The 25,000-nt window shown below is 39.2% G+C and overlaps 1 protein-coding gene across 1 annotated transcript; it reads left to right on the top strand.

The window, feature by feature from the left end:
* Positions 1–7,534: 7,534 nt before the first annotated feature.
* Positions 7,535–9,599, top strand: LOC136843045 (piggyBac transposable element-derived protein 4-like). Its single transcript, XM_067111035.1, has 3 exons — positions 7,535–7,683; positions 7,860–8,531; positions 9,542–9,599. Exons 1-3 carry the CDS (start codon positions 7,535–7,537, stop codon positions 9,597–9,599), a joined length of 879 nt encoding a protein of 292 aa, XP_066967136.1.
* The last annotated feature ends 15,401 nt before the right edge of the window (positions 9,600–25,000 follow it).

The raw sequence follows: 25,000 nt of genomic DNA, 5'->3' as shown, positions 1-25,000 counted from the left end.
AATTCTTGTACAGTACTACCCACCCGAAGTCTGAAGTACGGATCATTACCAACCGCAGATTTCATGGGAGGAATTATGAAATTTCGCGTAGTAATCTAAAAAAAAGCTGCAGTTACTTCGATCCCAGATTATTAAACACACACGCATATACATACACAAATTACATTATAAGATTTTTTTTCACAAAACTCTTTTCCTCCTTGTGGGTGGGGGTGGTGCTATAAAGTAAGCACCTTCTGATTCTCAGCACGTCTTTTAGAGATGATGCTATTACCCCCCAGACCTCATTCACAGTGGGTCAACTGGTGGCAGTTAAAGACGCAAACCGCGAACCTTACCCTTGCAAGCATTTTACTGTACCATTGAGCCCTGAAACATTATCTGGTGAGTAGATGTTCTGAAGGAAATGGTATTTGAAACTTTGAAAACCACTTAAAAAATATGGCGAGAAAGAGTATAAATAAATTTTCTAAAAATAATCTACTGGTGAATTTTACGCCATGACAATACCCATGATCAAATAAGAACTAGAGTCATTGACACAACTGACAATAATTTTTAACAGCAAAGAGAATGGAGGATACTATCAGTCACAAAAAAAAAAAAAAAAATCGTAAAGCGCTGTGCAGAGATTTCTCACGTCATTACATTTGTATGTTTACTCTTGATTTTAGTGCTGCTTTTCAAAAGGAACATTTCTCAAGTTATCAAATTTTTATCAAATATATTGCGTAAAGTTGTTGATGAGATCCCTAATACTAAAGGAGTGTAGTAGTTGAAGGGCACCCTAGTGACTACAGGCGTGTGATCTCAGGTGTTCTCAGGGTAAGGTTCTTGGACCACAACTGTTTATACCATATACTGATATGTTGGTCAGCGTAGAAAACAAACTGATTGCTTATAAAGATGACCCAGTTATTTACATCGATCTCATCTCACGACTGTAGACCCATTGTTGCTGAATCTCTTAAGAAAGATTTAGCTGAATGGGGAATGAAGCTGAACCTGTCAAAACTCGAAGTACGACTGTTAGTAGGTCTAGGACACTGGGTCTACGGCAGCCAAGCCTGCAGCCTTTCTTTCCGTACATGCAACTTACTTAAAAATCTGGGTGTTATACTTAACTTTCAATTCTCTTTTGAGAAGCATATCTTGTCTGTCTCTCCTTCGTTTCGAAAAGCTTCCGGTATATTGAGAATATCCTTCATTTTTGGCGACCTGTCTCCTGAGGAAATGTTTTTATTCTTTTATTCTGCCCTTTCGAGCTATCCCCAAGTTTAGTCTTCGGCATCTGACTCGCATCTTGAGTTGTTAGATTAGAACTTAAGGCCCAATAATATTTTATTCAAGACCTTAGAATTCCTCTCCAGTATTGTGGTTCGAGCAGCTGACTGTGCAAACTTTAAAAATATTCATAATTCAGATCAACTACCACATACAATCTCCCTGTCCTAGACTATGCCTTCTACCACGTAATGCATAAATATATTCAGTTAATTCTAACAAATTAGCGTTCAGTTTCAGTAATATGTTTCTGGAATGATCTTCCTAGTCATGTAGCTGCATCGTTGGAAATTCAGTGCTCAGATTGGGTGCAAATGCTTTTTCGCTGAATAGCCTGACGTCAGTGTCATTCTGAAACAATAATTTTAACGGCTTGGCTTTTCTTTGTTATTTCTTCCTGCTGTCTTCATTTGTGCCATCGCACTAGTAGTATATTACATTTCCAACTATAGTGCGGATAATAATAATAATAATAATAATAATAATAATAATAATAATAATAATAATAATAATAATAATAATAATAATAATAATAATAATTACTGACCTGCATTTAAAATCCAGGAAGGAATCAGTTAGAGGAACGTTTTATTCGGGTGTAAGGTTGAAGCGATATCGATCGCCTAGCGTAGTTTGACAGGTAATTTGAACGTAGTTCTTTCAAAGAACAGGACTTAAAACTGTAGGCATCAAAATAAATTGGCTGAATATGAAATCATAAATGAACTGCCATTTCAACTGTAGGTGCACATTAAAGTTGCCACTCTTGCAAATATGCTTCTCTGTCACGCGCAGTTACAATTTTAGGCGAATTATATGACCTGTCAATCAATCGCCGTCAAGTTGTTATGAGAGAGAAGAAGAAAATAAAACGACTTGTATGTTCCCAGCAACTGGGAGATACGCCATCTATCACTCGAATATTATTACGGAGGACAGCCAGACAGGGAATATTCATTTAACTGAACAAAAATAATGGTGAAACAATGTTACATCTAGTTAAATATAGTTTCTATTACATATGGCTGGAAACAGTTTGAAATTGAGAACACTTGCTAACTTTTTACTCATTTGTTTCATCGTTTACTTACCGAGAAATCTAATTCGCAGTAATTTTATTACTATTTAATTTAATTTTCAAAGTACTGTGTTGTATTACAAATGCGAATAATTACTACACTCTCCTTTTAACTCACCGTTATTGTTATTCACTTATCCCTATACTTTTAGTGCTGCAATTACATGTGGTGTTACAAAATTACGTACTTCCATGTCTTTCCAAAATAATATAATTGATAAACGATTATCCCATCATGTCAGCTACTGAAGGAGCATCTTATGTAAGAATTCTGTTTTACATATGCAGCTAAGGGAGCATTTGCAAGAAAAGTCTCTCCTAAATCGGTAGCTAAAGGAGCATCCAATGACGAAATTCTATTTTACATTGTTAACTAAAGGTGCATCCTATAAGGAAACTCTTTCCTACATAGGTAAATGTAGGGGCATCCTACGAGGAAACTCCTTCCTACACAGGTTCATGAAGGGGCATCCTATGAGGAAACTCTTTCCTACACAGGTGGATGAAGGGACATCCTATGAGGAAACTCTTTCCCACACAGGTGGATGAAGGAGAATCCTACAAGGAAACTACACAGGTTGATAAAGGGGCATCCTATGAGGAAACGCTTTCCTACACAGGTTGATGAAGGGGCATCCAATGAGGAAACTCTTTCCTACACAGGTAGATTATGGGGCATCCTACGAGGAAACTCTTTCCTACACAGGTGGATGAAGGGACATCCTACGGGGAAACTCTTTCCTACACAGGTTGAAGAAAGGGCATCCTACTAGGAAACTCTTTCCTACACAGGTTGATGAAGGGGAATCCTATGAGAAACTCTTTCCTACACAGTTAGATGATGGGGCATCCTACGAGGAAACTCGTTCCTACATGGGTTGAGGAAGGGGCATCCTACGAGGAAATTCCTTCCTACATTGGTTGATGAAATGGCATCCTACAAGGAAACTCTTTCCTACACAGGTTGATGAAGGAGAATCCTACGAGGAAACTCTTTCCTACACAGGTTGATGAAGGGGCACCCTATGAGGAAACTCTTTCCTACACAGGGAGATTACGGGGCATCCTACGAGGAAACTCCTTCCTACACAGGTGGATGAAGGGGCATCCTATGAGGAAACTCTTTCTTACACAGGTGGAGGAAGGGACATCCTACAAGGAAACTCTTTCCTAGACGGGTGGATGAAGGGACATCATATGAGGAAACTCTTTCCTACACACGATGATGAAGGGGCATCCTATGAGGAAACTCCTACATAGGTTGATGAAGGAACATCCAATAAGGAAACTCTTTCCTACAAAGGTAGATTAAGGGGTAACCTACGAGGAAACTCCTTCCCACATAGGTTGAAGGAGCATCCTACGAAGAATCTCTTTCCTACGCAGGTACATGAAGGGGCATCCTATGAGGAAATTCCTTCCTATTAGGCTGATGAAGGGGCTTCCTATGAGGACACCGCTCTTACAAAGGTTGATGAAGGGGCATCCTATGAGGAAACTCCTTCCTAAGCAGGTTGATGAACGGGCATCGTATGAGGAAACTTTCCTACAATGATAGATGAAGGGGCATCCTACAAGGAAACTCGTTCATACATAGGTTGAAGAAGGGGCATCCCACGAGGAAATTCCTTCCTACATAGGTTGATGCATGGTCATCCTACAAGGAAACTCTTTCCTACACAGGTTGATGAAGGGGCATCCTTCGGGGAAACGCCTTCCTACATAGGTTGATGAAGGGGCATTCTACTAGGAAACTCTTTCCTACACAGGTAGATGAAGGGGCATCCTATGAGGAAACACCTTCCTACACAGGCAGATAAAGGGCATCTTAAGAGGAAACGCCTTCCTACATAGGTTGATGAAGGGGCACCCAACTAGGAAACTCTTTCCTACACAGGTTGATGAAGGCACATCCTACGAGGAAACTCTTTCCTACACAGGTTTATGAAGGGGCATCCTATGAGGAAATTCTTTCCTACACGGATAGATGAATGGGCATCCTACAAGGATACTCGTTCCTACATAGGTTGATGACGGGGCATCCTACGAGGAAATCCTTCCTACATAGGTTGATGAAGGGGCATCCCACAAGGAAACTCTTTCTTACACAGGATGGTGAAGGGTCATCCTACGAGGAAACTCTTTCCTACACAGGTTCATGAGGGGGCATCCCATGAGGAAACTTTCCTACACAGGTTGATGAAGGGGCATCCTATGAGGAAACTCTTTCCTACATAGGTAGATGAAGGGGCATCCTACGAGGAAACTCCTTCCTACACAGGTTGAAGGGGCATCCTACGAGGAGACTCTTTCCTACACAGGTAGATGAAGGAGTATCCTACAAGGAAAATCCTTCCAACATAGGTTGATGAAGGGGAATCCTACGAGGAAATGCCTTCATACATAGGTTGATGATGGGGCACCCTAAGAGGAAACTCTTTCCTACACAGGTTGATGAAGAGGCACCCTACGAAGAAACTATTTCCTACACAGGTTGATGAAGGGACATCCTACGAGGAAACTCGTTCCTACACAGGTTGATGAAGGGGCATCCTACGAGGAAACTCTTTCCTACACAGGTTGATGAAGGGGCATCCTACGAGGTAACTCTTTCCTACTGAGGCTGATGAAGGGGTATCCTACGAAGAAACTCCTTCCTACGCAGTTTGATGAAGTGGCATCCTGTGAGGAAAACTCTTTCCTACACAGGTAGATGAAGGGGCATCCTATGAGGAAACCCTTTCATATACAGGCAGATGAGGGGGCATCCTAAGAGGAAACTTTCCTACACAGGCTGAAAAAGGGGCACCCTACGAGGAAGCTCTTTCCTACACAAGTAGATGAAGGGGCATCCTACAAGGAAACTTCTTCCTAAATAGGTTGATGAAAGGGCATCCTATGAGGAAGCTTTCCTCCACAGGTTGAAGAACGGGCCTTCTACGAGGAAACTCTTTCCTACACAAGTAGATGAGGGGGCATACTACAAGGAAACTCCTTCCTACACAGTTTGATGAAGGGGCATCCTACGAGGAAACTCTTTCCTACACAGGTTGATGAAGGGGCATCCTATGAGGAAACTCTTTCCTACACAGGCTGATGAAAGGGCATCCTATGAGGAAACTCTCTCCCACATTGGTCGATGAAGGGGCATCCTATGAGGAAACTCTCTCCTACATAGGTCGATGAAGTGGTATCCTATCAGGAAATTCTTTCCTACACAGGTAGATGAAGGTGCATCCTATAAGGAAACTCCTTCCTACATAGGTTGATGAAGGGGCATCCTACAAGGAAACTCCTTCCTACGCAGTTTGATGATGGGGCATCCTATGAGGAAACTCTTTCCTACACAGGTAGATGAAGGTGCATCCTCCATGGGAATTCCTTCCTACATAGGTTGATGAAGGGCCATCCTACGAGGAAACTCTTTCCTACATTGGTAGATGAAGGGGCATCCTACGAGGACACTCTTTCCTACACAGGTTGATGAAGGGGCATCCTATAAGGAAACTCTTTCCTACACAGGTTGATGAAGGGGCACCCTACGAGGAAACTCCTTGCTACACAAGTTGATGAAGGGGCATCCTATGAGGAAACTCTTTCCTACACGGGTTGATGAAGGGGCGTCCTACGAGGAAACTCTTTCCTACACAGGTTGATGAAGGGGCATCCTACGAGGAAACTCCTTCCTACAGAGGTAGATGAAGGGGGATCCTACGAGGAAACTCATTTGTACATAGGGCGATGAAGGGGCATCCTACGAAGAAACTCCTTCCTACACAGGTCGATGAAGGGGCATCCTTTGAGGAAACTCTTTCTTACATAGGTATATGAAGGGGAATCTTACGAAGAATTCCTTCCTCCATAGGTAGTTGGAGGAACATCCTATCTATGAAGAAATTCTTTTCTTCATGATTAGGTGAAAACGCATCCTAAGAGGTAACTCTTTCCTACATAGATAGGTGAAAGAGCATCCTATGAGGATATTCTTTCCCACACAGATAGCTAAAGAACCATCCTATAAGAATAGTCTTTCCTACAACGGAAGCACCGTCTTAGGAAATTCAGGATTTCCCATACAGGTGGCTGAAAGAGAAATGTGTAAAAGAGGGCTACAGAAGAGCTATAATTATATACAGGACATTATAGGGTTTTGTTGTGCTCCATCTTTGTACTGTATCAGATATTAAAGGGCTATTCCATACTGTTTTTTTCTATTTTTCAGAACATGGCTTCTTCGAACCCAGTTGACGCAGTATTAGACGGGGAAAACTCGTACATTCAGCATTCTGAAAGTGAGAGTGAGGAAGAAGAAGATGCCCCACATGAGGTTGAGGAAGACCACGAGGACGAGCGGGTGTTTCACTTCAATGCTTCAAGTTTTTATTCCAGCTGTGCCAAGTCGTTCCCCTCAGCTTCAACAAGTTCCAACGACTTTCACCCCGCTTCCAAACGTCGTAAGAAGTCTGAGCCTGTGGTCCCCGATGTTACTAGGTCGGTCACTATTATCGTGAACGATTTGGACATCATGCCAGCAGACGAGAAAGACTTGGACGACCCTGACGACCCCCCATCAGGTCCCTCTGCGTCCGATGACGTATCGGCAGAGAACTTGACGTCTGCAGAACTACGCAGCAGAAAAAGGAGGAGGGGCTAATTGAATGATGCAGTAGGAACTCCTTTCAAGAAGCTGGAACAGGAGAGTGTCAAAGCAAGGGATGGCACAGTTTGGCACCGGGATCCAAATCTAGACCTGCCTAGATATGACACCCATTACATTCCCAGGGGTAGTTCCAGCACCATAGCACAAGGCATCACAAGTCCCTGTGGTTTCTTCAGTCTCTTCTACCTTCCGATGCTCTACACAAATGGAGGATTGCCTCCATTTGTGTAGAGACCAACCGGAAGGTAGAGACTCTAATGCCACGATTCAAGAAGCCAGATAACTACACGGCTGGGGAAGTCTCTGTAATGGAGATGAAGGCCTTCCTTGGTCTTTTGGTCCTGTCCGGAATACGGAAGGACAACCATGTGGCCACATCGGACATGTGGTCATTGTTAGATGGCTCCCACGTCTACAGAACCGTCATGACTGAACGCCGGTTCTCCTTCCTCCTACGAGTCATCCGCTTCGACGACAGTGCCTCTCGATAGGAGCGTCGTAAGACAGACAAGATGGCACCAATTCGCAAGATTTGGAATATGCTCGTCAAATGCTGCCAGGAGAACTACAAGCCAGGGCCTCATATAACTGTCAATGACCAGTTGATTCCCTTCCGTGGACGAAGTCCTTCCAAAATGTACATACCGAATAAACCAGCAAAGTAAGTACAATTTAATTTATGATAATACTAGTTTTATATATTTGTTTGTGAAAAATTTTCTTCATGATATTTATGCCTATTTCTTTGTGATATAATCTGTTCATGATACCATTTGTTTGTATGCATGCCATGATCATAATTGCTATACTTTTACTAAGTTTTTTTCTCATCTCCAGGTATGGCTTGAAGGTGGTCATGGCGTGTGATGCTGACAAGCATTACATGATCAATGCAATCCCCTACATGGGCAAGGGGAGCATTGAGCTTCCGAAGGGGATGACCCTAGGGGAGATGTTTACTATGGCGCTTGTTGAGCCATGCAACAGACGAGGAAGGACAGTGACGACAGACAGTTGGTTCACCTCCCTGCCCTTAGCCCAGTCGGTGAAGGAAGTTGGCATGGACCTGGTAGGGACCATCAGACAGAAGCCCTACATTCCTCAGTGTGTCACCAACAAGAACTTGGAAGTCGGTTGTTCTGTGGCTGCGTTCTCCTATGCCCACAACGTCACCTTGCAGTGCCAGAGGGTCAACGCCACCAAGAGGGTTCTTCTGCTGTCGACGTTCCACCACCGGTCTTCAGTCATTGAAAACTACAAGTCGGACATCCAGATGTTCTACAATACGACAAAGGGTGGAACTGATTGCGTTGATCAGCTGTGCAGCATCAGTTCATGCGCAAAGAAGACGAGACGGTGGCCTCTAGCATTCTTCTTTGGAATGCTCAACATGGCGATGGTGAACTCATATATTTTGTACATCGACAACAAGAGTCTTCCAAAGAAGAGTAGGCGGCAGTTCTACAAGGAGCTGATGGGGGGCTTGTGCTACGAGTTGGTGAATCGTAGGTACAGGCTCTTCACTTTTCTCCCTCGTGATCTGAAACATATCATGAGGATAACGTTCACTCTTCCTGAACTACCACAAGAAGCAGACTCCTCGAGTTTGGAAACGTGCACGAGATGTTACGTGTCCCAGCAACATTCACTAGAAAAGCAGAATTCCGTGTGTAATTATCATAAACCTGTCTGTGCCGGCCACCAGGTTATCTCCTGTGCCAATTGCAAAAAAGTCTATGTAAGAACCCCCAATATTTTCTTTCATATTGCAGCAAAGTTTTGAGAATATGTCATTTTCATGAAAAGTCGTCCCTCTCAATTTTATTGTTCATTTGCGGTTTACAAATTCATATTTTCCTAAATTTTTTAGCTCAAAGTTATCATGTGTCATCTGCAAAGGTTCATGCAAAATTTCAGTCAAAAGTAATAATGTTCAGTAAGCTTGATTGTCTCTTGAAAGCATACATTATAATAGCTTGTTGTTCCTCCTCCTACAGATGCTGCCTGCGACATGCACACCTCCTCCGACTCTGCTCGCCCTTGTGACACTGTTTTTATTGTAAGTACTATAAACTTGTTATATTCTTGTTCCTTATGAAATTTTCTACAGATCATGTAATATTCAGTGTGACTGAGCTCGTGTATTGAGAGTTATGTAGTGTCTTATAAGGAAAAGAAGAGGCTGAAAACTCGGCCCTCTCAAATTTATCGTCCCTTAGCGGACATATATTTTCGCCATATTTTGATTATTTCTAACTTAAAATAACTGTACATCATCTATAAAGGTCCAGGTAAACTTTCAACCAAATATAACAATACTTAGCAGGACAAATTACTTCTTGAATGCATGCGTTCATTCACGCTTCTAATCGCTTGTTTTTCCTCCGACAGCTGCTGCCTGCGACACCCACACCACCTCGGACTCTGCTCGCCCTTGTGACTCTATTTTTATTGTAAGTACTATAAACTTGTTGTATTCTTGTTCCTTATGAAACTTTCTATAACCATGTAATTTTCAGTGTGACTGAGCTTATATGTGATGAGGTGGCACGTTTTTTACGTGAAGGAATTGAGTGAAAAATCGTCCCTCAAAAAGTGGTACTATCATTTACTTGTTTTTTTCAAACTAAAGTGTGCAAATATATAATTTTTTATTATAATTGTATTCTTAGATCATATACTAATATATTACATAACTTTTAGCAATTTTCATAAATACTTTATAGTCATTTGATAGCCAATAAGAAGGATGAAAAAAAATGTATTTTTTGCAAAAAAATTTTAATTCACGTTTTTCTCCGACTTTCAACTCTCTCCATTTTCGACGAATTTGCCTCAAATTTTCTCCAGTGCTCAAGACACCACCTGGGATGAAGTTCTGTGAAAATTTTGTAAATATCTGAAAGCTGTGAATTTCTGAGAGCTTTTTACTGTAAGTAATTAAAAATCATACTTTTTTTTAAATATTTAGTAAAAAATATTTTTTTATTCTTTGTTTGATTTAACCACCTGAGTAGTATTAAGGGTTGTTGAAACCAATAAGACAAACCCTAATTGTCTTTACAACTTACCGGTTAATATTTTTAAAAAATAATTTTTTTACGGCCGGTCATAAATGTCCAGCTTTACCTTAATAGTTAACGTGATTTAGCGTTACCTTACCAGGGTTAAGCTAAGACTATTTCTTATTAGCAACACAGGAAGGGGATCATCTAGCAAACTTAATTACTGACCTTCGAGGCATCGGTTTCTCCGTAAGTCTAAAATAACCATGAATATTGTCTGGGACATTTCATCTTAGATGACACTGTCAAATGAGTTACACAGAGTATATATCACCTTACTGGAAACGGATGAAAAGTTAAGTATATCTTAGTTTAACCAGACCAATGAGCTGATTAACAGCTCTCCTAGGGCTGGCCCGAAGGATTAGATTTATTTTACGTGGCTAAGAACCAACTGGTTACCTAGCAACGGGACCTACAGCTTACTGTGGAATCCGAACCACATTATACCGAGAAATGAATTTCTATCACCAGAAATAAATTCCTCTGATTCTTCACTGGCCGGTCGGAGATTCGAACTCGCGGCCAACAGAGTGGTAGCTGAGAACGGAACCCGGTCGCCCAACGAGGAGGTTTGGAAACGGATGAATATTTCAAAATTAATCATTCAAAAAGGAGTAACACAAGTAATTTAAGGATCAAATGTACTTATTCCCTCTATAACAGTTAGGATGAAACAATTCCTACAGCACCTACTGGAGATACTTCCTTGCAATGAAAACAGAAGTTATTTTCTTTCACAATTAATCCAGGTAATCAGCATTAATAATTATACGCATCGGTTTTAGGATTCAGTCTGTAAAAACTCCATTTTTGACAAATGTGAGCTTGGAATTTACATGAAAAATATTTTTATCTTCTGTTCAACGTTAGATGTAAAATAATCTCCTGCTATTTCAGCTGAGTACCGAAATACGATGCAATCATTTTTATAAGTACGTCTATAGCACCTTCTGATTAAATGTACCAATTCTACTTTGGATCTGTCGTACGAATCACCTTTGGGCGATATTACGTTTTTGGCATAGACCTTTCCTTGGCAAAAAATAAAGTTACTGAGCAGCCAAAAGATGCAAGGAAGAATCGCCCATGAACATCTGAATAAGTCGTACTTGGATAGTTAAATTTGGGCAGGATAACTTATTCTTAGTCACCTAACAGCTGACATGTAAACTTATTCGTGGCCACTAAGAATCACCAAGATAATTCATCGCAGTCTGCTTCAGACTTGCCATAATTCAATCTTGGTTCTTCGAATATTAAAACGGGCTTCATTCTCGATCACTGAAATGTTACCAATGTCGCTACACTACTGGTCCTCCAATCAGCGAAGTTATGTAACCTCGAGTCTGGTCTATGCTTGGATGCGTGACGCCAAGTAATGAAAAACGCTGTGTAATCATAAGCACCCTGCATTTCCCGTGAGGCAAGGGATGATGTAGACAGTCCTAAATGTTTAACGTTTTACGTATATTTACACATATTTATATATTTTAAACACTATATGTATATTATATATATAATATATATAAAGCTGCAAACTTTCAGAGGTTACGAATACTAAATGATGTTTGTAGCTTAATGTTTGTGTATAAAATGTCACGGAGATGTGATATATTTATGTATAATATATATATATATATATATATATATATATATATATATATATATATATATATATATATATATATATATATATATATATATATATACGTGTCCGTGTGTGTGTTGTATATATATATATATATATATATATATATATATATATATATATATACATAATAATATATATATATATATATATATATATATATATATATATATATATATATATATATATATATATATATATATAATGTCGCTTGGGAACGTACAGTAAAAACATGGAAAGGAAAAAGATTGTGGATGACAACAATGATAATGTATCGACAGATGTCCATGAAATTCTTCGAACATGATGGTACGGCTTATTCTTGATACTTATGATTTTGGTGTGATTAAAAAACACAATGTCAATTTAGAACGAGATTTTTTAGGCTATACTTACACGGTTATACTTTTTATACTTTCAACTACCTCCAAATGATGCTGTTTATGTTGATACAGTAAGTTTTATCGGCACTGTTCGTCTGTTAATATAACTAAGTTTACCTGACTGATCTCTATTTATTTGGTTTTTTAACTATGTTTCACCTTCACCTGCTTTGTTATTCATATGCAATTTGATCTCGCTAGGAACCTATTAGCAATTTCAATCTGTTCCACAGAAGTCTGTGAATAATAATAATAATAATAATAATAATAATAATAATAATAATAATAATAATAATAATAATAATAAAACTTGAAGTAGCAAAGAATAAAACTTGCAGTTCATAGGACATTAGTGGTCATTGATTAAATCAATGGTTCTGCCGGTCATTTGAATATCATCCAGTCACTGCATTATTTCGGCCATATAATTTCCCGATTAATCATTAGTTGTAATAGAGAGGACAGGTAACATTAATTACGATTTAAGGTATAAACTAATGGCAAACCATTTGTCACTCTGCGGAATATGAATAATTGTTTTCTTAATCTTTCAAATCCTGATAGTAATTGTTTGCAAAGAAATTACGCGACAAAAAAATGGCAAACTGCGTATGCGAGCGCGTTCAAATGGCCGACATTTTACCGCTCTGGTTTACTGAATCATTCTGCTTCGTCAAATCTTATGATAAATATTTTCAGGCCCGTCTTTCTTTAATTGCCTCAACTATTCGTGCAATGCACTGCAGCAGTAACAACAGTCATCTGTCTCGTCTGATAAGTATGTAAGCGCAATAATCTACCGTCATTTATTTAGCATGACGGGGCTCGCTAGAGAATCGACTACAATTAAAACTGTACTGACAATTCCCTTGCATATTATATCGCTGTTTTTCATGATACAATTTCAAAGGAGACAATTTTGCTAATATGCCTGTCGAAAGTAATTTTCATCATTGACAGATACCCGAGTTTGGACGTAGGTAAATCATTACACCAAAATGATTGACATACAATTGAAGTTGCTATATTACGTATATGTAAGTGTTTTGCTAAATCAGCATCTAATATTAAAAAAATCGAAAAGTATTTAAATAAACGAATCTATATAAATTTAAAAACTCTTAATTACTAACATGAACATTTACATTGTATGGACAAGACCGGTTGCTCATACGAATCAAAAGTGAGAGAGAGAGAGAGAGAGAGAGAGAGAGAGAGAGAGAGAGAGAGAGAGAGAGAGAGAATATTACAAGGACAAGACCAGTTGTTCATATGATTTTAAAATCAAAGAATCATCAGCATCATCGTTATTATTATCGAGAGAGAGAGAGAGAGAGAGAGAGAGAGAGAGAGAGAGAGAGAGAGAGAGAGAGATACTACAAGGACAAGACCGGTTGTTCAATATGATTTTAAAATCAAAGAATCATCAGCATCATCGTTATTATTACCGAGAGAGAGAGAGAGAGAGAGAGAGAGAGAGAGAGAGAGAGAGAGAGAGAGAGAGAGAGAGAGAATACTACAAGGACAAGACCGGTTGTTCAATATGATTTTAAAATCAAAGAATCATCAGCATCATCGTTATTATTACCGAGAGAGAGAGAGAGAGAGAGAGAGAGAGAGAGAGAGAGAGAGAGAGATCCGTCAAAACCATATGAAAATGTTAAAACTTGGTTTTACCCTCACTAATACAGAGTCAGCAGCTTGATCCCCAGCGGACGCACGTATTTGCTGCAAAAGGCCAAGCATTGTATATCCATTCCGAGCTATTTCGGCCGATTACCAGCCATGCATTCAAGAGCACGGATAATTGTCTACTTAGGGCGGGAACGAGATCTCGAGTTCTCTATAAAAAGAGCTGTAAAGAGAGAAGAGGGGGAAGAGTGGGTGGCTGGGAAAGGAAGGGGGAGAGGGGGAGGGGAGGGGGGAGGAATGTTAAAGGGGGGGGGGGAGAGGCCTCGCGCGGCGTCGGTCCAGATGATAAAATTGGAACGCCTATAATCCAATACGGAATTAATGCCAAAACGTCTTAAATTGGGTTTTATGGGTGGCAGGCTATCTGCCTTGGTATGGAATTTTGTGTGTGGGAGGAAAGTGAATACAAATACGGCTATTAAGTTTTCCATTTACTTTGATCCTGGGAATTTTTTCCCCCTCTTCATTTCATTATTTTTTTATAAGCTGTGTCAGTTTCATTGGCACTTATGCAAGATCAATATCGACCTCTTTAAGTCCTTATTCTCTATTAGTCTTTCTTTTACATTTTCTCTTTACTTCGATACTGGAATAATACTTCTATTTTCGGACGTTAAAAAAAATGGTGTTTGTTTTCGTGGAACATCTGACTTCATCAGCCTTCATTATGAAATTTGCGGTTTCGTTTAATAATAAGAAAAATGAGTCGTTGAATATTATCAGATATTACTGTACTGAACGACCACATCACTTTAAAATATTTTTTTGTTTCGTTGCTTTGGGGAAAAAACTGGACGTCTGTCGCGCTTGTTCGGCTGGATCTGTTGTTTTTCCATTTTGTCTCTGTTATGCTTTTATTACTTTTTTGAAAAAAAAAACTTTTATGCCGTACCGTTGTTACCGGGAAGCCTACCGGTATATCATTTCGTGTTTCCATACATATCCTATCGAGTCTAATTCTCGGATAATTTAGCGAATTCATTAACTCTCGTCACTGAAACCTCCTCTTTACATACGAACGTACGCATGGATACTGCAATTACCCATTCACACCCTCACACTCGGTACAACTCACGAGGTGCCTTGTAGGCATTACTAAAGGGTTGTTTGTAGCCTTCAGTTCCTCGTTGGGCGAGTCGGTAGAGTTGTGGGCTATCAGTCGCTAGGCCCGGGTTCGAGTCTCCAGCCGGCTAATGAAGAATTAGAGGGATTTATTTCTGGTGATAGAAATTCATTTCTCGCTATAATGTGGTTCGGATTCCACAATAAGCTGTAGGTCCCGTTGCTAAGTAGCCAATTGGTTCATAGCCACGTAAAATAAGTCTAATCCTTCGGGCCAGCCCTAGGAGAGCCGTTAATCAGTTCAGTGATCTGGTAAAACTAAGGTATACTTAACTTTGCAGCGTCCCTCCAGCCCATATCTGCTTTCACTTCTTAGCCTTCTACTTTACCTCCTTTCCCACTTCCTTCTTCAATTTTGCTGTCCAACTTCTTTGACAGTTACCTATGACTGCAACTGCGGGGTTTTCTCCTAATTCCACCTAAAGATCTTTGTACTTCATTTCCTTTATTTTCTGGGTCTCTTTATCTTGCTGTCCAACCACTCTAACGCCCGTTTTTCACTGCCTTAAGCGGTGAACGGCAAAAATTTCTCCAGTGTTTGGCTTGACAGTATAAATTTCATAAATCATATCAAACGCTTACATGCACACGACAGCCACAATTATACAATTCAACCACTCGCTTAAACACATACTTGCAGCCAAAGTCAACTGTATACTCTCAATTACACACACACACACAAACATCCTACTAGAACACGCATGTACGCAGCCACTAACAAGCTCGCACGCACACAAGGCAAAATAGGAATGGCTGATAAGAATAAGAATAAAAAGGAAAACATTCCTTATCGCTATCACTCCACTTACTCCGTTATTTTAGTTCACCTCGCCGGGAACTGGTGGCGCCAAGTGCATCAGCCAATCAATCAGTCCTTGTTATTACAAGGGCAGCGAGAACCATTTCTCACATCATCGTTATCGAAGACATTTTCCCGACTGGGCAACCAAAACAGTCGATTAATATCATGAAGCAAACAAGTAAAAACAATGAAGAACGAGAGGCTAAATGCTAATTCCTTTGTTGCTTTGCTCATTGTTAATACTGTGTTGCAAGTAGCTCCCACCCCGACCACCTCTCTCTCTCTCTCTCTCTCTCTCTCTCTCTCTCTCTCTCTCTCTCTCTCTCTTTCCGTTTTTCTTCTTACGGAACCGTTACTGTATTTCCATAGATCAAATTTCTCTCTTTTATTCATGCGAGCAATATCTACTAAATCATAAATCAAATCTCTCTCTCTCTCTCTCTCTCTCTCTCTCTCTCTCTCTCTCTCTTTTCTTACGGAACCGTTACTGTATTTCTATGCATCAAATTTCTCTCTTTTATTATGCGAACTCTATCTACTAAATCATAAATCAAATCCCTCTCTCTCTTCTTACGGAACCATTACTGTATTTCTATAGAGAAAAATTCTCTCATTTATTTATGCGAGCTCTGTTTCTACTAAATCATAAATCAAATCTCTCTCTCTCTCTCTCTCTCTCTCTCTCTCTCTCTCTCTCTCTCTCTCTCTCTCTCTCTCTCTCTCTCTCTCTCTCTTCCTTCTTACAGAACCATTACTGTATTTCTACAGAACAAATTTCTCTCATTTATTTATTCGAGCTCCACCTTTACTAAATTATAAATTTCTCTCTCTCTCTCAGTACTATTCAACCATGGGTGTATTTTAACAGAACCAGTTAATCTCTCCTTCTCTGTGACAGTGTTTAAGCTATACCTCCTCTTTGTCTTGGTGATACTTCATACTTTCAATATAACTCTTTCTCTCTCTCTCTCTCTCTCTCTCTCTCTCTCTCTCTCTCTCTCTCTCTCTCTCTCTCTCTCTCTCTCCATCACTATCATCATCCTCCAAGCAAAAAAATAACGAACATGTTAGAAGTATTTTAGGAAAATGTTCAAGTATCAGATAAGGACAGCAAATTTCGACCTCAAGCCCTCTCGCCGAAGCGCTGCAAACTCACATAACAAAACCTCTAAAACAACCCAATGTTCGAGAAGGAAGACTGATAACACATTCAATAGAGCACATTAAGTTAAAAATATCATAATTTGTTATGTCTTGATTCTAAGCAACTATCATGGTGCAAAAACATATCCAGATTATTTTTACCTTTTCAAGCACATATGTTAAGGAAACAATAACTGATTTTTCAAAAGTGCTTATTAACCGCTTGATCTGCATAAACATGCACATGCAACTGTTGGCATATGTATATATGAATATTCATCAGTAATGTGTATTTCACTGTCCTCGATGACTAAAGAAACAAGAACTGACTGAGGACTGATTATTATCCTGACAACGTACTTTCGTTCATGACAGGCTAGGGCATAATATACACACACAAAACACCTTATATATAATACTATACTGTGTATGTATGTATATATATATATATATATATATATGTATGTATGTATGTATGTATGTATGTATGTATAATGTGTGTATGTATCTATTATATATATTATATATACATATATATATATATATATATATATATATATATATATATATATTAATATATATATATGTATGTGTATATGTATCTATATATTATATATATATATATATATATATATATATATACTGTATATATATGTATATATATATATATGCATGCGTCTCAATCTTCAGGTTAGATCACACTCCACTAACGAGAAGTCCTGGGTTTGATTTCCGGCATAACAGGAAGAGAGTTAGGCACATTCCATTAAAACCACTGTGCATCCACTGATGTGACCGCGTGGAGAGTAGTTAAGAATTTACGACCACCGGAAGCGTGGCATCTTTCGGAGTCACCCCCCTAAAAGGTTAAAGTTTGTAAGTGCATGTTTATGCCTTGATTCATATACCCAAAGAGAAACCTCAACAGAGGCGCATCTGTTCCCATCATTAACTTTGAAATGAAAGCAGGACATGGGCCAGTAAGCACTTTTTCCCCTGGGTATCCTTGCTCGGCTTAAGATGACTTTCATGCCACGCAGAGCGGCAAGAATCTTGTTCAGTCCTTGTCAACCTACGAGAACAATGAAGTCATATTTTTGCCCACTGCATCCGGCATCGATGTGTTCTCAAGTTCTTCGTTCCCATACTTGTTCTTGAAAAATCACGTTACTGAATGTTTGTTTTTTTGTTTTTTTGCTACGGGTTATTGCCGGATATTGCATAAAAATAAAAACGAACACGTGAGATATATATATATATATACTCGTATATATATATATATATATATATATATATATATATATATATATATATATATATATATATATATTTCTGAATAACATCGGGATTGAAAAGCAAAGGTGCTAAACTGAACCACATAAGTCATATAAGAATTTGGAACCTAAGTACCACTGTACTTCAAGCTTGTACCTGGGCAAGCTTACTGCCCAGCACACCAGCGAGTTTTACTCAACTGGAATGCTAGGCAGTAAGCCTGCTAAGGTAAAAAGCTTTAGGTACAGTTCTTAGTTTCTAACTTCTTTCATGGAGTACGTGGTTCAGTTGATAGCAACCGTGCGTTTCAATTGGAAGACCTGAGTTCGATCCCAATGTGAATCAGGCATTTATTTCTGTTTTCTTACGAGATTGTGTGTTGACTAGTTTATATATATATATATATATATATATATATATATATATATATATATATATATATATGTATATATATATATATATATATATATATATATATAGATATAGATATAGATATACGTATGATTTGTATCATCAATAATGTTATGCAGGATCCGGCAAGAACCCGCAGCAAACGGAATTGAATTCTGCTGAACCTCGAAGTTTTAGTGACACGTGATTCTTTCGGCAAATGTGTATAGAGAGAGAGAGAGAGAGAGAGAGAGAGAGAGAGAGAGAGAGAGAGAGAGAGAGAGTCCCCAGTCTAATGCCTTTTCTTTTTGTCTATTTAATTCAGCCATAAAAGTCGGCGAGTGACTTCAAATTATGATGATGTGCGGAATCTTGTCAACCTTGTGCGAGCCACGAGGCGTCAGGAGGTCTGCATTTCCAGCGTGCTTGTGTATTGCATGATTGCTAGGCAAGGCCTTGGCTTCATTGTTTACTTGTTTGAATGCCTCCTTTCTCTCTCTCTCTCTCTCTCTCTCTCTCTCTCTCTCTCTCTCTCTCTCTCTCTCAAGCGAATGTAAGTACTGGAAAACCATTTTTTCAGTGAGCTTTTATCATTCTTTTCATTAGTATCCTTTCCAAGTTTGTTTATTTCTTTCGTTTTGGGCGGATTTACCGCTGCTGTTCCATTTGTTAACTAAATTTATTATGGAGTTATATCTTTAAGTTCGTTTCCCTCTCGCCAAAGACACGCGGGATCGATGCATCATGGTTCGTTGCTTTTCAATACAGGTGGGTATATGACCTACTTGTAAGGATCAGAGACCATCAGTTATTTTGGAATAATGAAGAAATCTTAACGACCCTCCGAGAGAGAGAGAGAGAGAGAGAGAGAGAGAGAGAGAGAGAGAGAGAGAGAGAGAGAGAGAGAGAGAGATTGATATATTTATGTAAATACCATTGAAATGTAAGCAAACAACACTGCATGAAAAATTAATTCTATCGTCCTAGCAGGTAGAGATCAATAAACCCTTCACCTTTTATAACTTAAGTAGCAGAAAAGCCCTTCCACGTCCGTTGCAGTGTCTAGACGAAAGCATAACTCTAACCTTGAATGCTGTATGCAATAAAAAGAAATCAAAAGCCAATAATGAAAGTATGCTAGGAAACAAAAAGGCGTCACGAATGTGGGAGTAAAAGATTGCGGATCGGGGAATCGGAGCCGGGCAGACAGACAGACAGTTCTGGCCCAGACACATCGCCAGACATCGGCAGCGAGAGAGAGAGAGAGAGAGAGAGAGAGAGAGAGAGAGAGAGAGAGAGAGAGAGAGAGAGGCCCTGTTGTTATTAAATATTCAATAGATAGATATATGATTTATCTAAATACAATGTCCAGCGCTTGCTTTCTTCCCCTCCCCCAATCTCTCTTTGTCTCTCTCTCTCTCTCTCTCATAAAAGAAAGCTACAGCCACACATCAGCAACAGCAACAGCACCAGCACCGCCAACAGCAGCCACAACAGCAGCAGCAGCAACCAGCAGCAGCAGCAGCAGCAAGGCGACGTGGAGTGAGGGTCACATTTACTAACGAGGTTGGATCGTGCCACACGAATGCTAATGCGTCCTAGGGTGAATTACTGTCACACTCAAGTGGATGCGTGTTTAGTCTGTCACGCGCTCCCGTTCAATCAATGCCTCAGCATTCGCAGCCCCGCAAAAAAATATATTAAAAATTCTAAAATAAACAAATACTCATGCAATTATCGAATGAATGATTAAACAATTAGATCAGTAAATTAACAAATAGGTATGCAAGCAAACAAACACAAGAAAAATAGTTTTCAATCAACTGAAACGTTTAAACTATTGCTAAGATGAAAACGTTTCAGATGCTCTTCTTTTGGCCAACTCGATATCTAACATCCGCTTGAATTTGAAGCAGAGTTTTTTTTTAAGTATTACGAATATAAAATTACATTTATTCATTATGCCAGCCCCACGAAGCCTTTTACCTGTTCAGAGACTGATATGCCAAAAGATACCATTAAAAGCTTGGCACGGAGCCATATTCGACGAATTTTTCGGAAATGGGAATGAAAAATACCTTCGCTGAGCTGATTTCTTAATTTTTCTTCATAAAATATTGAACAGTTAGATGTACATATTTCAAAATTCATAATAAAGAATAATGAATTAACCAAATCCTGAGTAGCCAGGTAACTTTCAAAAGATGGAGTAGACTTAAGGCCTTAATTTGAGAGTACTGAAGGATGGTTTTTATACTTTTAATCCGACCTCAACGCCATCAGGCAGGCAAAATTTTCCTTCCATGCCGATTCCTTCCATAACATTTAAGTCGAAGTCACGTCAGCGCCAAATGCATTTCTCACCCACGAGAACCGTGTGAAGAAGGGAGCGCCCCTGGAAAAATTGAAACATAACACGCACAAGAAAGACGGATGAATCCTTTCATCATGAAGCATTTCTTCTTGCACATTTGAAAATACAACTGAACTGGGCAGCAGATATCGCATACTTAAGTGCTACTAAATAATGAATTGCACGGTTCGGTGATATGCTTTTATTTTCTTGATCCACCCGTTAAGGGAAACTGCTAAATGTTTAGCGAAAAGAACACACGCACACATATGTATGTGTTTATATATATATATATATATATATATATATATATATATATATATATATATATATATATATATATATACACACACACACACTTTTAGCTAAACGCTATTCAGACCATCCTTCCAGCCAATTCTAATTTTTATCTCCTTCCACGAAAACCTTCTGAATAATAACTCTTTTCACTACTATATCATCATCCATTCTTTCCGCATGACCAAACCATTTGAAAACATTTTGATCCCTCCTTTCATTTACGCTCACAAGTCACCAGATTGTCTACTTAATCCCACATTTCTTATTCTATTAGTTCTTCATACTCGCATCTACTATGCATACAGTTCATGTCAAATATTCAACCATTTTTCATTTATTTGCAATCAACATCCACACTTCACTTCCATACAGGAGAGCTGCTGAACGATCCTTTCACACCTTGGCTTCCACACACAATGTACATATACATAAAATTACAAATTTTTTTTAAAGTAATTTGTATTTTTCCTAACATACAGACCTGAGGTCTTTACATATGACATTAACTTTCAATGACAACTATCCCCTTGGGGTGTTATACACACTTCCCCTCCAGAGGTACTCCATGCCTCAAAGCATCAACCAAAGGGCATTCACCTACACTTCAAGAGGTTAGGTTGGGTTACATTAAGTTGGGTACTTAACTTAACTTAGCCTAGCCTAACTAGTTCTAGTCAAACCTACCAGACCTGCATTTCACTATCCAGGAATCCTGGAGCTACTTGTCTAATGGCATCAACCAGGGGGCAGTCTCCTGCTCTACAAGGGACTAGGTTGAGTTCGGTTCTAGTTCTACCTTAATCTTATTAATTCTGCACTTCAACATCCTGGGACTTCTTGTTTCATGGCATCGACAGGAAGGTAGTTACCCGGTCTTCAAGGGCCTAGGTTGGGTTAGGTTAGGTTAGGTACTCAACCCAACCTAGCCTAGCCCAAACTAAACCTAGCCTAGCCTGACCTAATCCACACCTCAATAACCTGGTTCTTCTTAGATCTCCGAGCCTCAAGATCCGAGGATAGATGTTCCATAATGTTGTTAAGGAATGGTACCATGGTAGTCCCTTAGTCAACAAGAGGGGGAACTAGTGTCCTATCATCCCCTCATTGGACAGTGCCGGTGCACAGGTTTGCAGTAGCATGCTCAGCACAGCCGCACACTCAGCACAGCGGTCACCCAGACACCTTCCATTGGCAGTGCGGATGCACAGGTTTGCAGTAGCACGCTCAGCACAGTTGTCAACCAGGCACACACTCCAGGATGATGGATGTATGACAGAAAAGTTCGGTTTTGCATCCATGATTCAAGTCTTGTACTTAAAACTTACCGTCGTTTTGGCTGATCCTCCGGGAGATCAACAATGCCTCCAAACTACGTTGCGACAGCTTGTGTTTGGTTCCTACTCAGTCAGGAAGCGGTGACTAGGTGCTCCATTTCTTTTGATTTGATGTAGTTACGCTCCTCCTGTGAGGAATGGGAGGTGTAAGCAGTAGCTGCTGCTGTTGCTGTAATACTGGTTCGTCTACAACCCAAAGAAAAATATGTGGATCTTAAGACAGTTTCGGGTGTCTCAGTGTCCAAACAGACACTCCTTTGATAGCAACGACACCAAGGTAGTGCCATGGTTACACTCCCCTCCTCCAGAGACTTTTCATTGTTCGAAATATTGACCAGGGCGGCAGTCTCCTACACTTCCTTTCTTGGAACTTAAAAACAGTTCTTTTTAGACTTTCAAGAGTCTCAAGATCCAAGATAGACACTCCTCGGTGTGATATTGTGCATTGGTCAATAAAAGGTCCTAGTGTCCTTTCATCTGCTCTATTGCTGTGCAAGCACATGAGCAGACAGAAGATCATTCAGTGCAATGGCCATCCAGATATCCCAGGCAAGATGGATGTAATTACAATATTAATTGCTGAAGTCAGGAGATAAGGATAGTTGATCTTGGCACCTTGATTTCCGGATTCATTCAACCTCTGAAGAAGCTTGATCATAGTCCTTCTTTCTCGACTTACGAAGTTGGCGCTGTTCCGTTCTGTCTTCTCGCACCTTTGAATAAAGTAGGACATCTTTGGTACCCATTTACATCTGGAAGCACTACATATATATATATGTGTGTGTATATATATATATATATATATATATATATATATATATATATATATATATTTTTTTTTTTTTAATATTCTGCTGTTCGCCCTTTATGCATTTTTATTGTAGAAAAAAATTGCAAACAAAGCCAAGAAGGTGTCTTCGTATATGCAGGGTAGGCTGGTTATTTAAAAAAAATAACGTCTTTTAGTTAGTATTAGGGGCCTAACCCACAGAGAGGGTTTTCACCCAATAACCTCTAGTAAAAGGTGGTCTTAAGCTTTCTTCTGCTTTGTCCTATGAGTTCGGCGATGTTTGTTGAAACTCCAGATTGCCTGAGGCGTAGGGTACTGACACTCCTAGCCGCCCTGTTTTCACCAAAAGAGGTCAGAGAGAAGAAAATTGCCCTAGGGGTCGCACACGCGTTAGAGCTCCTGATATTTCTGTCCCTTTGTCATTTTTCAGTCTTTATTTACTAAGTGAAGTGACGAAATAAAATCCCAGAACTCCCAGGCATCCGTTGCAGTGCGCAAGCAGCCTATGTGACATTAAGTCTGGAAATTTTAGCAAATTTTCGACGATTCGCTGGTATCTCTGTCTGTATTTCCATTTCTTTGTTCTTTTCCCACTTCGCCACCATCTACGATAACCCATGTAACCAATTTACTTTTATGAAGTCTAGAGTAAGAATAATTTATATTGCTTAGCGACACTCAACTATTCCCATGCAGTAATTAGTAATTAGGGAAGGTTAAGTAAGTAATTTTCAGCATTCAGGCAGCCTTGTGTCTCGATCCCATTGTTCGGAAGAGAAATAGCCTTTATCAGTACTAAATTGCGTATGATATAATCCGTTGTGTTAAACCTTATGTGAAGCAAAGGGAAAATTGACTGTCTGAAGGGGGGCAACAGTTCGTGTCATTTCCTCGCTAACTATACATTCTGTCTTTGTCGGGACCAATTGTATTGTGATTTCTTGACTGGCGGCCTTATTCCATTAAGTAATTGTTTGTCTTTGAGGTTAATTTTTAGCTTTAAATGACAGGTTACGTGTGTCCTTGGCACTCAGGGCCTCATAAGTTACGTTAAATAATTAATAAACTCATAAGCCAAGCCCCACATGTAACTATATATATATATATATATATATATATATATATATATATATATATATATATATATATATATATATATATATATATATATATATATATATATATATATATATATATATATGCATACATATAAATATAAATTTTCATTAGATGGGTTTGCTCCAGAATGTGCTACCCTTCTAGTTTCCTCCGACTAGTTTAACATGAAGTTACTCACGCCCTCCTCCATCATAGCTGCAACCTACTATACTGGACTAACTAATACGCAGATAATTCATTGTTCAGGTCAACAACAGGATTTAAAGGAACAATTCCTCCACTTCGCCAAGGAATCGAAACCTAGCGCCTTTGCCTCACCCTCCCTTGGTGTAAAGGCAACTTTGAACTATCACGACCAGGAAACAATTATACACCCACAGGTGTGTGTGTGTATATATATATATATATATATATATATATATATATATATATATATATATATATATTATATATATTTATATATTATATATTGTGCGGGTATGTATATCTAAGCACGTATAGTCATTACCTCCTTTGTAGCAAATGCGAGTATTCAACAAAGCCAAAACTGCCTCTTTTA

This window comes from Macrobrachium rosenbergii, chromosome 10 (genome assembly GCF_040412425.1).
Source record: "Macrobrachium rosenbergii isolate ZJJX-2024 chromosome 10, ASM4041242v1, whole genome shotgun sequence".
Classification (NCBI taxonomy): domain Eukaryota; kingdom Metazoa; phylum Arthropoda; class Malacostraca; order Decapoda; family Palaemonidae; genus Macrobrachium; species Macrobrachium rosenbergii.
The sequence above is the reverse complement of the archived record's forward strand: the minus strand, read 5'-3'. Positions and strand labels throughout refer to the sequence as shown.

Bases quoted from the DNA above. Each gene is read 5' to 3' on its own strand.
- LOC136843045 (XM_067111035.1), top strand. From the start codon at position 7,535: ATGGCACCAATTCGCAAGATTTGGAATATGCTCGTCAAATGCTGCCAG. The intron at 7,684-7,859 runs GTAAGTACAATT...TCTCATCTCCAG, and splicing joins ATACCGAATAAACCAGCAAA to GTATGGCTTGAAGGTGGTCA. The intron at 8,532-9,541 runs GTACAGGCTCTT...TGTAATTTTCAG, and splicing joins TACGAGTTGGTGAATCGTAG to TGTGACTGAGCTTATATGTG.